The sequence below is a fragment of the Corylus avellana genome, chromosome 4 (assembly GCF_965113065.1).
Source record: "Corylus avellana chromosome 4, dhCorAvel1.hap1.2, whole genome shotgun sequence".
Lineage (NCBI taxonomy): Eukaryota > Viridiplantae > Streptophyta > Magnoliopsida > Fagales > Betulaceae > Corylus > Corylus avellana.
In genome coordinates this window covers 33,552,416-33,569,088 of record NC_142493.1, presented here as the reverse complement: position 1 = coordinate 33,569,088, position 16,673 = coordinate 33,552,416, and the positions used below count along the sequence as shown (strand labels likewise).

Here is a 16,673-nt window from a genome sequence, read left to right as displayed (position 1 = left end):
AGACACGTGCAATAAATAGAATTGTTTTGGGCCTTTCCCAACTAGGATACTTTCTCATAGTTGGGAACTTGGGCTTACTCAATATAGATTTTGCGTATTTTGTAACAACAAATGTCAAACAGGTTTAGGTCTACCTAAACTAATTCCCTTTGGGCTTTCTTATTCCATATGGGTTTCAGGTTTTGTAACAAGGGCATGTTACAAAAGTTAACCTCTTGTTTTCCCTTTCTATTTTGCTTGCTATATATATATATATAACACATTTTTATATCTTATTTTTATTTCATTTTGAGATTTGGGCATGATCGTATCCAAAACAAAAAGACACTTTCTCTTTTGTCTGAAAATATATACGGCGTGGGCGAGTAGAAGGTTTAACGGGATTTGGGAGAAAAACAACAAAGTTTGCAATAACGTAAAATTTTGGCAGTTGCCCATCTTCCAATACTAGTTAATTTATTTTAATCGTAATAATTTTTTTGTGGTCATGCACCAACTCTCAAGAGACAAACTTCTGGATAATGGACCCAACCACGTGAAGTGAGACCCATGCCCTCGGGCCTCGCTAAAGCTCCAACCTCCACCTTTCTGTTTGACTCAAATGGCTCACACTTCCAAGTTATCGTCACGTATTGAAGAAATAAATGAGCAAGTGTAACCTCTTATCTATCTATCTATCAATCATGTGGCATATACATGTCAAACGACGAGGACCGAAAAATCATTGAATTCATGCCATAATTTTAATAAAATAAATGATAAATACTGTTACATCAGTTCAATAAAATATAAATATAATATATAAAATAATTTGTGTTATGCGATATATTGTTAATTAAATAAACTGTAAATTTATGAAGAGACCTGCTTAAAAGCAAACAAAAACCTAGCTAAAGAAAGAGCTAATTTTCAAGATTAATTTGATTGTTCACTTTCCATATCCTAACAGAGCAAATTAATTACATTAAAATAAAATTTATAGGATAATAATTACTTGAGAAGACCCACAGAGTGATTGTAATAATAAGAGCACTAACAAATGGTTTAAAGATACATACACTGATCGTTTCGATAAAATCAGAACCGCAATCATAATTCATAATGGGTGTCTTATTGACAGCCATAAGTGCTATTTCAATCTTCCCAAGGAATATAGTTTTTAAGTAATTAATTAGCAAGAGATGCGTGCCACTTGTTGTTGATTAATCAAATTACAATTTTATTTATTTTTCAAATTACAATTTCTATGTCCTCCCCATGTTGATTAATTAATTATTAGTCTATTGCCTTCTTGTTTTTAAGGCAGCTCAGATTATCATGATTCATGACTCCCAAGCGCACTTAATCCTTGGCCTCCTAAATTATCCAAAAGCCATTACCTTTTTTAATTTTTTAATTTTTTAATTTTTAAGAATATCTCACTTACTCCTAAAGTATCCGGCATTTTCAATGTCTTTCTAAATTTTAAAATATTGGGTTGTAATATTTTATTACAAAACTCAAATTAGTAATTGTTTTATGATTTAGATTAGATCTTATAAATTTAATGATGTACATGTCAATATATATACACGATGAATATGTTATCACATTATTTAATTTTTTATAATAATGTGATATGATATACGTACAACTGTAAGTAAATTAATGGAACAAAAATAAAAAATTATCCGAAGGACGTACAAGATAGAGGTGAATGATTAGCGACAAAAATGGATCATTTATTAACCCAAAAAAAAAAAAAAAAAAAAAATCAGAGGCTTTGCCACCCTAGGTCAAAAGGATACCCATCCAGAAGTTCCAGGAAGCCTGGACTGTCCAGAATCGGATGATGATCAACCGAGATCAACGGCGAAGATTCTGCAAAATGACTGCTCATGATCCATTGTGATTCTCCATTAGATGCCTCAGTCCCGGCAGTCAATGCCTTGTCATTTGTCCTCACTTCCATCAATTTGGCGTCACTCTTGTGAGAGACCTTAGAATATTGCGAATTTTCCGAAGACAGTTGGTGTCTCTCTTCCGCCTCATCAGTAGAGTGCTGTTTGGACGCGCCCACAACTTTCCTGTTTTGCTTTTTGATGCCAAGTTTCTTGCGCAAATGAGTGTTCCAGTGGTTCTTTACTTGGTTGTCGGTTCTTCCCGGCACCCTCCCCGCAATCAACGACCACCTACACAGCAGACACATTTAAGTATCAGCATTTACTACCTTTCAGTTTCTGATGACTTCATTTTTTTTTTTTTTAACTTCATTTTCACACACCCAATTACAGAAATAGTGTGAAATGAATAAAATTTTGTTTAAAATTTGATCAAACACAGTTTTGTAGGCATGTAAAGTGTCTCCTCCAGAAAGGTAGTTTTCTTTCTGGAAAAATATCCTTCGATTGACAAAAAGCTTTTGGAAAAGGATACTTTTAAGGGCATTGTGATTGCTTCCATGGACATTGTTCTTGTAGTACTACATGTTTGATGATGCTTCAAATGAGCATGGAAGAAACGAAATTAATAAATGAAATTCCAACAAAAACATTGACGTTGGAAGCATGATCTGAGTCAAACAAACGACTAATACTACTAGTCAAACAACATACCAATCTCATCTCTACAGAAAAATAGAAAAAATGGAAAAAAAAAAAAAAAAAAAAATGAAGGAGATGATGATGGGAACCTGTTTCCAAGGAGATTATGGAGTCTGATAATGAGATCTTCTTCTTCCTCCGAGAAACCGCCGCGTTTCACAGTGGGGCTGAGATAATTGAGCCATCTTAACCTACAGCTCTTCCCACACCTCTTTAAACCTACGAGAGCCATATTTCAGATATATATAAGAAGGAATGATTGATGATGAAAATAGATCATATCTTAGTTTAGTTTCTTAATTACCTGTCACCTTAGGGATGCGGTTCCACTTTCCTCTCCCGTGCACCTGTATGTATTCTAGCAGAATCCGGTCCTCCTCCTCTGTCCACAGCCCTTTCTTATACTGATTCTCTTTCTCTGCTTCCATTTTTGTGTTTTTCTGAGAGAGAGAGAGAGAGAGAGAGAGAGCGAGAGAGAGAGAGAGATGGAGGCTGGGGCTAGTGAAGTGAGCCTGGATATGACTCCTGTAAAGGCTTTGTATGTCTAACGTTTTGGCCCTTTTCTAGCTTTGGGCGCTGTGAAGCACATGGGTGAGTTTTTGTCAACGAAGCCCTTGTAGTTTTGGAAGAGGCCATGGATTTTTTGGTTTGTATTTAAAATGAAGCAGAGGGAGACAGCAGTTAAGACTAAAACGTTCTTTATTTCATTGTTTATTTGTGGTAGGTGCATTAAGACTACACAAACAACGAAAAAAATGCTACCAATAAATTCGAGTAATTTATTGGCATAGGGATGCTGTTCTTTTGCCTACACCATACACTGTTAATTTGCTTTTTATTATTTGTTTATTGAATTATTGTCAATAATGAATGATTTTTGTACTATTTATTACATTTACAGCTAGGAAACCCAAATGGAACTATTCCTATAACAGGCCACTAGTACTATACACTTGTTGATAATTAGAGAGTTAAACCATTTTAATGGAGGGCTTTGGTTTGTTTTCTATGCCTAACTATGTTAATTAAGTTAATTGTCTATCGAAGAAAAAAACATATTTTATGTGAATTGTCACTTTATTCAATATATAGACTAATCAGCACAATGGTAAAAAGCAAAACCAATACGGTATCTCTTTGAATCTGGCTTATATATATATATATATATCTCTTCCCCATCAATCGGTACCATATAGTTAGTGTCCTTATTTCGACTCCTCTTGATTTGATTTGTCTTGTGACAAATGCAAAATGAAAGACTGGATCCTCTTGCTTGGAATTGGATCGTACTATTAATTTGTCTCTTCTCTTGACAAAAAAATGAGAGATGAATTGATAGTTCATATATAGAATCGTATTGGGTGAGACGTGCAGGAGATGCAAGCTTGGAATGCCACTCATTCTCAATTACCAATTAATGTGGGAAGCTTGGGATTTTTTTCCCCAATAAATTAAATGTGAATGGACATGTATTCTGTGATTCTAGAACCTAATGAAAGCAAATTAAAACATGCAAGTGATGACTTAAAATGTAAACAGCATGGGAGTTCCATGTACATGTCAGGCGGCCGATGCAACACATTAATTTGCTTAACCAGAAAGACCTTCAATCATGCAAGGAGTGACGAGGCCCCGCCCCACACTTGTGGCCATCCCCTCTATTGTCCTCTTCGGCCCGATACCAAAGCCTTCACTTTTATTTCCTTTCCCACGTTGTCTTTTATTGTGGTCATTTCTTTTTCGGAAAGCACGTTGCCTTTTATTATTCAAAAAAAGACAGACCAACTCATGAGTAAACTGACCATCGAGTCATTGACTTGCAGATCCTCCTAGCTCCTGTAAATCTAGGGCATCGCTTTGTTCTATTATTTTGCTTCTCTCGGAAATATGCATCCATCACTAGTGTTTATTAATTACCAGCATAAAGTTCTTACAGAACAGAGTAAAAGCTCTTACAACAGAAAGTATAAAGCTCTGCAAAAATTACAACCACATGCTATAAAATTACAAAGTCATAGATATAAACAAAAATTATTACAATTAGGTGTTATCTATAACTTCAATACGGTTAAAGAGTAGATCTGCTCCGAGCAGATTAGATCTAAGACATGAGTAGCCAAATTTTCAAACAAAATTTATTTAAATCGGCCATGAAAGATAGCCCCTTGCATCTAATTATCCATCACATCTAATTATTCCTCCTCACTCATGAGGGCAAATGTAACGAGAATAAACCACTTATTCAAAATAAACAACCAGCAAGCAGCAGCAGAAGCCGGGGAGGAGGTGAACGGGTTACGGCACAACACGGTGGAAGGTGAACGAACGCATAACGGAGAGGTCAGAGAACACCTATAAACATAAAAAATAAAAAATAAAAAAAAAAGAGGGGAGGGTAGGAGCGGAGAATAGAAGGGAAATGTTCTCAAAACTGTTTTATGAAGAGAAGGGCGGAGAGCTCTGTAGTTTGGGTTAAGATTGGATTCAATTTTTGTTGGGTTAACTTATGATTTGTAAATAAATACATAAATAAAAAGAGGCTACATTATACTTAATTGTGTGGCGTTTTAGAAATATTTAAGTAATCAAAGTCTCCCCTTTCCTTTTTTGCTTAAAAAACAAAAAAAAAAAAAATCGCCCGCTGCGCGATGGAAGCAATCAATGTAGGTAGCGCAAAATAAATATGCTCAGTAGTGCCAAACATCTAGTACCATGCATGGTGTAATTGCATTAATACCTTCACCTGTTCACCGACAGAGGTTGGTTTCATCAATTGCCTTACAATATATATATAAATTTTCTCTGAACCAGTAGGAGAAAATATTTTCTGACCTATGTAAAATAGTGTCAAGTATATATAAATATTTAAAATATATATTAAATTCTTAATCTCATTAATAGCACTTTATTAACTTAGATAAGATATAATGTGTATTTTAAATATTTACATACACTTAACACTACTTTACATAAGTTTTTTTTTAAAAGGTTGTGTTTATTTTATATGAGTTTGAAGATATTTCATTCAGATTGATTTGAAGAAAGTTTCTGTCTATATATATATATATAAAAAGAGTAATGTTACAAGTTTCTCTTATATTCCTCTTAAGTTCGATCCCTCCAAAAATAATCTGACTATTAAAATTATAATTAATTATTATTAAATTTTAAATAAATTATAATTTTAATAGTCACGTTATTTTATTTTTATTTTTATAATTTTTTATTTTTTTAAGTGTTGCGCGAGATGTTGGTTCTCGAACATGTAATGAGTAATCCACTGTAGACTTAGCTTTAAACGATGTAGAAATATCATATATAATTATTGCCCTTCCTGCGCCGCACCTGAGAGCAATTAAATGGTCGATATGGATATGACCTACTAGGGGAGCTGCATGCATGGTACAATATCCCCTTTAGTCAATTATTGACGGGAGGTATTTAATTCATGATTAATTTTTTTTAAAAAAAATTGTAGCATCAATAAAAAATAATAAAATATTAATTAAAACTTAAAAAATAAAAATTAAAGTAGCCAGAACACTCCATAACCCTTGGGGGTATTTCGGCCACCCCAATGGTCAAAATGAATAAACATATATCATTTTTTCATTTATTATTTTAGTTTTCATTGGGAGTGGCCGGACCACCCCAGGTCCAACCGTGGTGGCCGGCCACCATTTTTTTTTTTTATTATTATTATTATTATTATTATTATTATTATTTTAAGTTTTAATTAATATTTTAATATTTTTTTACTGAAATGTCACATGACATATTCGTGGTGCTACGATTTTTTTAAAAAATTTTTAGTTATGAACTAAATATCTTTCAATTCATTATAGATTAGAGAAGATTCAGATCTGCCTGCATAGATCTACTCCATAAATATTAGTCAAAAATATATTAATTCTTCGTACCATACCGTAGTCCGGCTGTAAAGTTTCAGAGTAGTGTTGGACGTTTTCTTGTATTCTTTTAAAAATAATGTAATTTTTTTAAAATTATTATTTAGTTTATGATAAATTATCATTAAATTTTGATTAAATAATAATTTTAAAAATGACTAAAAAAACATAGGAGAAACTTATGGAGTTTTAGTTTCACAAGTCAGAAACGAGCCCAACACGTTCAATTCACGGAATGGGTCCATTCCACTTCTTCAGGCCTGGAGGCAGTGCAATGGACCTTCAAGCCCTGTTCAATATTACACAGTTTCTATATATATAATTTTTATTTTTTTCTTTTTCTGGCAAGTACAACAAACAGGGGGAATGAGGAGAGAAATGGAAATCCGTCCAGGCAAGACATTGAAGACGGTATTGTGTAGTGATCATAGATTCATAATGTTAATAGTAGATGCGAAATTAGATTCTTGGACGGTAGGATTGGTCAACTACCACCTGCAAAACAAGGAAACAATATATCGGCTAGAGGCCTACAGAGAAACCTCTATTTGGAAGAAATCAACTCTTTATCGATTTGGGATGGTGACCCTCTTTTATACTAGATTTTTTGTTTAATTGTCACCTGGTGAGCTCGTGATTGTAGATATTCCTAGGCTTTTTAGCCTTTTTAAGGAGTACGCTTTTATGTTAGTTGAACCTAGGCATATTTATAATTAATTCAAACTTTTGAATTGAATTTTTTACTACAGTGTTCCAAGTTCCAACGTTTCTCAACATAAGTAATGCTAGGAACCATATTTGAATTTTGATTAAATGATAATTTTAAAAGTCACATCAACTTTAGGAAGATAAAAAAATAGTTCTTAACATTAGTCTCCCAACACAATATTTGTAGATTGATCGCTTTCCCTTTTCTGGGGAGGATTTGTTCCTGAATCATTCAAAATAATTAGGATAATTTCATCCATCGACAGCAAGAACCACAGAATAATGGGCCACAAACAAAAGGAATGAAAATGATTAAGAGCACTCAGCACTGCTGATCTTGATATTCATTCTCACTCTGTCATTCTAATACAGAGATAATAGTATTCAATACGATGCAAAATTGACTAGTTTTCCATTCTTCTCATGGAATTGGGTGTATGACTACCTTTCCAGTTGCTCTGTTTGTCTCAATATATGAGAAAGCCTCCACAATCTGGGTGAATGGAAATGGCCCCTTGGGGTCAATAACCGCCTTCACCTTTCCACTCTCTAAAAATGGGTTCAGTTTTCTCAGAACAGCTCCATTGGAAGTGACCACAAATCTGAAGCCAGGAGGGGTGACAGCACCGGTTAGGGCCACAACGCTGCCCCCTTCTTTCACTACCTTCACTGCCTTATCACACTGCCCTGTCATTATAGAAAACAAATATAAATAATTTTCACCAACCTATCATGAATTAATCAAAACGATGGAGACATGGAAGACAAGTACCAAAATCTTACCAATAGCATCATAAACAACATCAAACTTTTCTGTCAAATCTTCAAAGTTCTCCTTGGTGTAATCAATAGCCAAATCAGCACCCAAGCTCTTCAACAACTCCAATTTCCCAGTGCTTGAAGTGGCTGCAACTCTTGAAGCACCGAATACTTGTTTTGCTAGCTGCATCAACAGAACAAAAAATAAAATAATAATTAAAAAAGAAAAAGAAAATAGAGAAGTGGGATATCTGGAAATGCCTCACTCTAAAGGTTTTATCTTCACCTAGGCATTTAATTTTCCTCTTTTTCTAATGGTAGTTAATAGGCTGATAAATAACATAGGAAAACCAGAAATCAAAAGCAGGAGAGAATCATCAATGTTATGTAAACATGTTGACGCAAGTAGTAAGCAGATGACAGAACAAATTTGCCAGCAAACACACCCCCATCAGTAATAAAAGTGCAAACAGATTGGATATGATGACAGATTGAGATCAATCACTTCCATGGAAGAACACGAGACAAGTGAAAATAAGAGGATATATAATGTTGTAAAGGTACAAGAGATGGCATTAGTTATAGCTCAATCCGAGATTTAATCAGATATGCAGATTGAACAAATAACACCTCATCAAATTGAAAAGGATGCACAGAACAAAAATTAAAAGGCATTCTTTAAACAAAATTTGAGATTAACAAAATACAACTAAGTTTTTCACCAATTAGTTAGAAAGCCTCATAAGTCATACCTGAATTACCAAGCTTCCAACTCCACCAGCACCATTCAACACAAGAATAGATTTACCAGCAGAAAACCCCGTCCTTTCTAGACCCTCGTAGGCAGTCTCGATTGCAAGAGGTAGCGCAGCAGCCTGAACAAAATCCAGATTCTTTGGCTTTGGAGCCAATAATTTTTCCTCAACGGCTGTGTATTCCGCAAGAGAGCCAAACTGGTTAGGCCCTTCCAATGCTTTCTCATTTATGTCTCCATATACTTCATCCCCCACTTTTAGGTCCTTTACTTGACTGCCTACTTTTACCACCACACCAGCAACATCATAGCCTGGAACAGTCTACGGCCAAACAAATTGAAGCCCCATAGTCAATATTCAAAAGAACCCACCACACACCACAATATCATATATGATAGATAGACATCATAAGCCCACAAATTTCTCAAACTCATCCAATAAACAACAAAAAACATCAAAAAACATCAAAAAACATTGAAATCCCAACAGATAATAACAAAAATTCCCTAACACATTATACTTAATTGCTGGAAAAAAAGTAAAAATTATGGAAAAACCATACCCAAAAATTCAATCTCAAGACCTCCATTTCTTTTTAAGTTAAGAATGGATTCTTGGGTCGATAACCAACAAACAAATTTGATCAAATTTGTTAATTCCTAGTCTTCCTCGCATTATCTCAGTAACCAAACAAACATCCCAAAAGAAAACTGACAAAGACAATTACCGGAAGAGGTGAATCAGTGGCCTTGAACTTCCCCTGCCTCCTCTTAAAATCGACAGGGTTAAGTGCCGCCGCGACAACCTTGATCAGAACCTGATCCTCCTTCACTTCCGGCACCGACACCTTGGAGTCAAGCTTCAAAACATCCACACCGCCGTATTCCCCATATACCCACGCCTTCATTTCAGAGGGTACGGGGGACAGCTTAGACGCATCAGTAGAAGCAGGCGCAGCTTGGGAATTAGCAGAGACTCTGAGAGGGAGCGTAGGAACCCGGGTTTGGGCGAGAGAAGTAGGGCTGGTGGTGGTGGAAGTGGTTTTCTTCCTATTTTCTCGGAAAGTGAGGGAAAATCTGAAGGGAGAAAGTGGGTTTGGTTGTTGTGGTGAGAGAGAGTGGAAGGTTCTGAGTTGAGAAGCTGTGGATGTGAGCATGGCTTGGCTCCCAATTTTTCCAACTGCCTCTAACGGCTTATCTCTTCGCTCTGTTTTTCTGACATTTTTATACGACGCTTACCGTACAGTGTGTGCCCGTACCGAATGGGCAACAGAGAAGCATTTGTGTGGAGGTTACCTCCTTCGTAATCCATGTCCTCCAATAGTTGCTTGCCAAATCAGATATCAAAATAGGCGTTGTTTGGCCTGCATAAAATGGATTAAACATACTCTCACGCTTATATATATTTTTTTCTTTCTTGCATATCCAAGTTGTATACTAATAAATTATAATTTTTATAATTAGCTTATTGAGTTATTTAATTAAAATAGAGTAATTAAATATTTAATTATCTTATTGTCACAACCCCAAGCTACAAAGATCAAAAGTAAATTTATTCCTAAAAATGTTTAAGATGTTGTTAAGGATATTGATCAAGAACTAATTCAACAAACCAATCTTCGGCAAATGATAAGATAACTTCTGAGTTTTCAATTAAAGAAAATTAAAGATAAAAACAAATACTATTTTGAACGTATTTGTATAGTTTTAAAACACTATCACCTATCTGCATTTGTTAAATACTATATATCACGTAATTATTTTATTATTTTTGCATTTGTAAACAGGTACTTTACATATTATCTCATTAATATACTATTTCTTTTTCACATCTCTCTTTTCCTAAAATTTTCTTATATTATTTATCTCTCCACATCTATATATATATATTTTATAAAAAAAAAAAAGTTGAAAAATAAGATATTTAGGAAAAATACAATAAGAAAAAAAAAATTAGATCTTTAGGGAAAAAAAAAATTAAATGATATAGATAAAAAAATAGATAATTGGATGTATGGTGTCTTTTAAAACTCATTAGCTAAACTAAATAAAGTGGTTTCTGAATAACTATTTTGCATAAAAATATACATAAATCAACGTGAATGCTCTAACAATAACTTATTTAAGAATACATTGATATTACTCAAATAATGTAATACAAGATGGAAATTAAGCAAGGAAGAATAAGTTTCTATATTATCTATGTTTACTTTTCTCTATTTGCTCAAAATATGTAAAGATCAATGCTTTGATAATTATATTAACTTTCTAATTACCTTCAAAACATTAAAAAAAAAAATGATTAATGAAATAAATTACTTATTATTAATTTGTTCCTTCTTTAAACATTTTGGCAATATTACATATATGTCTTTTCAAAATGAAATTAAATAAATTTTTGTTATTTAAATTCTGTTAGTAAAAAATATTTAGGAATCCATTTTTGATAAAAAAAAAAAAAACACTTTCAATGAAAATGTGGTCAATTTTAACGCATTTTCCAAAATCGAAGTTGGGAACAGCCGAACAGCGTTTAGAGAGCGAGAGAGAGAGAGAGAGTAAGCACGTGTAAGGTCAAGATTTGTCGTCACGTGATTGAGACTAAGGGTCATTATTCTTTATTCATACCAAACCTTTTCTAGAGCCGACTGTGACGGCGTCTTCGCATTTTCAGATCCCTCTCTCCAATTCGCACATTCTCTCAAAGGGCTCTTCGAAGCAAGGTGATCCACAACCCTTATTTTTTCGATCTCATTCTTCTTCACTTTAAATCTAAAGCTTTTCGTTATCTAGAATTTGAGATCTTTTTATTTATTTTTTTATTTTTGGTAAGTACAATTTGAGATCTTATTTAACATTCTAATTTCTCCTTATTTGTTTCTTATCTGTAAAAGCAATTGGCGTCTCGATGTTGGATGTTTAGTTCGTATTTTGCTCTGATTTCTCTTTGATCCGTTACTTCAACCATCGAAATCTGAAATTTTCGGAGGAAAATTAGGGATTTTTTGTTTGTGTTCGATTGAGGAATATAGAAGGTGATTGATAATATGCATGAGTTTTAAAGGTGTAATTTTGAGATTTAGAAGAATCCGTGAATGTGTGTATGCAATTTATATGCAAGTCCTGCATTTGATCCCACGAATATATCTATGATTTGTTTGGTGGATGAGAAGATGTGGTAGAAAGATAGTCATTAGAAGTTGGATCTTTTTTTTTTGTTTTAGAGAAACTGAGGGGCCAACTCAATTTGGTGGAAGACGTAACTTGAGGTGGATTGGTTTCCAAATGACGAAATCATCTAGCGCTTCCAATATTTAATTTTCTCTTATCTTTTGTTTGTCTACTCAGCAACCAAAATAAGCATAATGGGCTTTTCTTTCTGGTTAAGAAAAATTGAGAAAGCCATAAAAACTACAATATTCCCCCTGCCCCCGGGGGGGGGGGGGGGGGGGGTGGTTCTTTATCTGTTACAGTGTTCAATTCTAGTTTATGTTTTTGTCTTACGAAATGATTTACTGCTGTGTGTTCTTGTAGACTTGTCAAAAATGGCAGAATCTAAACCAGGATTGAGGAAACCAGTGTTCACTAAGGTTGACCAGCTTCGCCCAGGCACTACTGGGCATACTCTCACAGTGAAGGTTGTCAGTACCAAGATGGTATTGCAGAAGGGTCGTGCCGATGGTCCTCAAGTACGCCAAATGCGAATTGCTGAATGCTTGGTGGGTGATGAGACAGGAATGATTATTTTTACAGCTAGAAATGATCAAGGTATGTATCTTTGAACTATGGACTATTTATAATTTTTCTATGTTGTGGCAGTGTATTGTTGCTGTTTTCATTTTTGAAGGGGTTTTTACATCTGTAGTGGATTTATATAACATGCATCAAGTGTAGAGAGTACTCATAACAAAAGAAGAGTACAGTGTTTTGTCTAATCTCTTTGGTATGGTTTGTAAGTGTTTTATAAGATCATGCTGTATTGATCAATGTCTGTCTGTCCATAGAACATTTTTTTTTTCTAGAAAATTTTGATATTATGCATTTAAGAGGTGACTATAGACATAGGTTGGTGGCACGTATCTGAATGGCAGATTAGGGAGTAATTAACATGGCTGATTAACCTGTCATTTGGTAAAAAAAGAAATGAGCTTTAAGTTTTACTTTTTTTATTGAACAGTCAACCATCTTTGTGAAGAGGAAAGTTGGCTTGTGGCTGGGTGTTCCTATAGATGGCCTGATGCAGTTATTTGATTGATAGACCTGATTCCCAATTGGTTCAAGAGGCTAGAGTACTGTTCAAATAATGCAAGTGTTGCTCTTGGTGGGTGTGTTTATGCAATCAAAAGAGTGGCCCTCTTCTTCAGTTTTAGACTGGTTTTTATGTTATGGACTGTCTAAATATGAACTTTTTAAAGTTAGAATACTGTGCTAATATTGGAACTATTGCATGCAAATGCATTTAACGGTGTAAGCTCTGTCCTGCAAACCATTGTTTAAATTCTATATGTACATCTTTGATGATACCAACAAGGGAGCACCAACTGAGCCTTTTCTTTTCCATTCTAGATCCTCTGCTTTGAAATGGGGTGCTTTTTAGTATAGGTGATAAGACTATTGAGAAGTTTCTACAAGTAATTAGATTGACTGGTTAGTATTTAACCTTGTGGGGCCAGGATTAGAATACTTGTTCAATCAATCTGATATGAACATTATGGATATCTGGGTAGGTTGTGAAACATTTAGGAGATTCTTTCAACCAGCAATGTGGTAAGCTGTGATTCATTGTCAATGAATGCCCCAATATAATGGCTTTGCATCACTCTTAATTAGCAATTATATTTCTTTAGTGCATCGTTGATATCAAAGTATTCATTTCACCGCTTGCCTATGAACCTTTCCAAAATTGGCCATATGGCAATCAACGATGCTAATTTTATGTGAAATGTTTGGACAAGCGCAAATCTTAGCATATTTAATGCTCTTAGTTGCACTAGAATAAGGAACACATGGCACGGACTCCTCATTCTGCGGTGATAAAGCTGCTGAAAGTTTAAAATTAGCGTCAAGTGGAGTATACACTAGTTTGGAATTCGACATACCAAAACCTTGAAACACCTTCTCAATGTACTTTTTGTGTGATAAGGACAATTTTCCTGCTTCCTATTCTGGTGAATCTCCATCCCTAATTTTTCCCCCCCATGCATCGCCCAAATCTTTCTTTACAAACTCATTACTCAGTTGAGTCTTCAATCTGTTAATCTGTATCATGCTTTTGGCAGCAATAAGTATATCATTCACATAGGGCAATAAGTAACAGAAGAACCATCTGAAAATTGTCTTTATGAATATAAATTTAGGTGATTTAGGATTGGAGTGGCATATGTTCCTTATATTCTGTTATGAAACACCAATCAAGTCCAAACAATTCATAAAAAAAAAAACATCTCTACTACTATTATTTTGGGTGAGTTAGGATCGGAGTGCCATAAGATGTATCCTTTCACTCCGTAGACATCTATAAAATATACATTTCTTTCCCCTAAGCTCAAGGTTACTATCACTTGCATGACTCATGGTGAATTTATACAATTATTATTGATTCTTTTTGGAAGGTTATGACACATGGTGACATTGCAATGAAGAAAATTGCCACAGCAGTAAATTTAGTAGATATGTTGACTAAACCAATTCCTGTTCTAAAGTTTAAGCATTGTTTGGACATGACTGATGTTTGCATATTGTGAGTTTAAGAGGAAAAGTCATGAGGAGATTTTGTGTTGTGACTTGATAAAATTCAAGTGACGGTGGAGATTTGTGATGTGACTTGAAATCTATCAAGTCCAAATCACATGAAAAGTACAAGTTTTTTTTTTCCTATATGGGATAAGAAAGCATTAAATACTCTTGTAGAAGTCCTTTTCCTAACCGAATATGTAGTCCTTCTCTGAAGTGGATTTTTTTTGGCAGCCTACACTAAAGGCCTAGTCACCTTTCACTCTTGCAAAAAGGGACTTGCATTTTGCCAGAAAGAAAAAAAAAAAGTGAAACGAGAGAGAATTTTCAGTCACTCTATGGCTCACGTGAAGCAAATAATTTTTTTTCTTTGGCTTCTTAGTTTTGGATCAGGCCATTGCACAAGAGAGTTAGAGAAAATTGTCTTTTTTGAAAAGCTCTCTTTTGGGAGAATATGAAGCTTTGTGTCTATTGCGATTTTGGGTTTGCGTGGTTTTTTTCTTCACCACTATTTTGTACTTCATTGTATGATAGTGGAATTTCTTCTTTTGATCATCTTAGCTTGTGGATGTAGGCTTTTCAAGCCGAACCACGTAAGTCTTGTTGTTTTGTATGATTGGTATATTTCAATTTATTTTATTTCTTCTACTTTGCGATCCAAACTATCAATTTATCATAACAAGATCTAACTGATCATTTGCTTTACATAAACAGTAACCTGTCAATTGTATAGTTTTAAATGCTTTACCCCATGTATGTCAACTGTATAGCTTTAAAGGAGCACTTTTCTAGCAAATTTGAATTATCCAACTTTGTTGAATTTATTTGAACTGGAGGGATTTGCAAATGACCGAAATTTAACTTTTTTTCTTCTTTTTTATATGTAATTCAATTGTAATTATTGTTAAGAGTCAGTATGCGTATAACTGGTTAAATTTTACGAATATATTAATTTGTGATTACTTTTGGACAGGCATGAAGGTTTAACCTCTCTTTTTTCTTTTTTTTTTCGTGAATAACCACTAACTAAATACCGTCATTTGTTTGAATTTCCCTTCTTTAATTGTTTCTGTTTATTGTTGATGTTGTTTAGTGGACTTGATGAAAGAGGGTAGCACTGTGATCCTGCGTAATGCTAAAATTGACATGTTCAAAGGATCAATGAGGCTTGCTGTGGACAAGTGGGGCCGTGTTGAAGTCACTGAACCTGCCGATTTCACCGTGAAGGAGGATAACAACCTGTCACTGATTGAATATGAACTTGTGAATGTTGTGGAAGAGTGACTTTCCGGGACAGTGTCTACTTTCCTATTACACCCTGACCCAAAAATAAAATCAATGCAGAAAAAAGAAAATTACTGTTCTCTATGGCGCACCCGAATTCTCTCAAATGCTTGTTAAAGTTCACGTTTAGGTAGAAGAAATCTGGAAGCTAGTACTACCAAAGTTGTTTCTACCTTTGCTGCAGATGCGGTGGAACCATCGGTTGAACCTCCAAGCAGATGGCGATCGATGGCTGCAGCTTGATTAAGATGGAGCAACTGGCTTTTGGATCTTGCATTTGTTTCTTTACTATCTTTTTCTTTTTGGAAGAGTATATGTTATTGCCCATCACATTATGCATTTGATATTAATATTATGCGCTCCATGTCTCTAATACTCTGTATACCTTCAAATATTTTTGGCTGCATGACGTTTCTATTTCACGTTCTTTTGCTGTGAAGTTGTATCTGCGTGTCCACTGCAAAATTCATTATTCTTGATAGGCAAAAAGGGTCGTAGGAAGAGGATACGACGAAATTTTCTGGTTTGGTTTGGGAATTGAAATGGGAATGAACAAGATCCTGCTCACAGCTCACCTGTTTTTGGGTTGTTTTGTGTGGGGGAAAATTGATGAATTTGAAAAATTTTATGGCCTCTGTTAGGATTTTCTCTGAAATTAATAGATGAAACCGCTTGTTTCATTACTTGGTTTCTGCTTGGGCAGGGAGCAGCCTCCTCTCTCTGGATCTACAATTTTACATGTCCTTTACAATTTGTTGAGGGAATTGTAGAGCATCTCCATCCATCTATGATACCTCTAAACAACTGCACTATTAACAGTAAAGGAGAAACAGTAGTTAGTGGTTGGGACTAATTAGTTTGGTGAGAATGAGGTTTCTGTTCTCCAATTATACCACTCGGACCACAAGGGTTTGGTGACCAACTATATTTGTAATGCCATAGTAG

The 16,673-nt window shown here is 34.6% G+C and overlaps 3 protein-coding genes across 3 annotated transcripts; 1 reads left to right on the top strand and 2 right to left on the bottom strand.

Moving 5' to 3' along the window:
- Positions 1 to 1,559: 1,559 nt before the first annotated feature.
- LOC132179049 (transcription factor WER) lies at positions 1,560 to 3,084 on the bottom strand. Its single transcript, XM_059591670.2, has 3 exons — positions 2,887 to 3,084; positions 2,672 to 2,801; positions 1,560 to 2,171 (listed from the first exon to the last, which is right to left on the bottom strand). Exons 1-3 carry the CDS (start codon positions 3,008 to 3,010, stop codon positions 1,754 to 1,756), a joined length of 672 nt encoding a protein of 223 aa, XP_059447653.2. The 5' UTR covers positions 3,011 to 3,084; the 3' UTR covers positions 1,560 to 1,753.
- Positions 3,085 to 7,507: 4,423 nt separating this feature from the next.
- Positions 7,508 to 9,957, bottom strand: LOC132177844 (NADPH-dependent alkenal/one oxidoreductase, chloroplastic). Its single transcript, XM_059590315.2, has 4 exons — positions 9,440 to 9,957; positions 8,710 to 9,033; positions 7,982 to 8,141; positions 7,508 to 7,885 (listed from the first exon to the last, which is right to left on the bottom strand). The coding sequence occupies exons 1-4, from the start codon at positions 9,866 to 9,868 to the stop codon at positions 7,620 to 7,622; spliced, it is 1,179 nt and encodes a 392-aa protein (XP_059446298.1). The 5' UTR covers positions 9,869 to 9,957; the 3' UTR covers positions 7,508 to 7,619.
- A 1,369-nt stretch (positions 9,958 to 11,326) lies between these two features.
- LOC132178996 (Nucleic acid-binding, OB-fold-like protein) lies at positions 11,327 to 16,150 on the top strand. Its single transcript, XM_059591601.2, has 3 exons — positions 11,327 to 11,434; positions 12,246 to 12,479; positions 15,538 to 16,150. Exons 2-3 carry the CDS (start codon positions 12,257 to 12,259, stop codon positions 15,726 to 15,728), a joined length of 414 nt encoding a protein of 137 aa, XP_059447584.1. The 5' UTR covers positions 11,327 to 11,434; positions 12,246 to 12,256; the 3' UTR covers positions 15,729 to 16,150.
- The last annotated feature ends 523 nt before the right edge of the window (positions 16,151 to 16,673 follow it).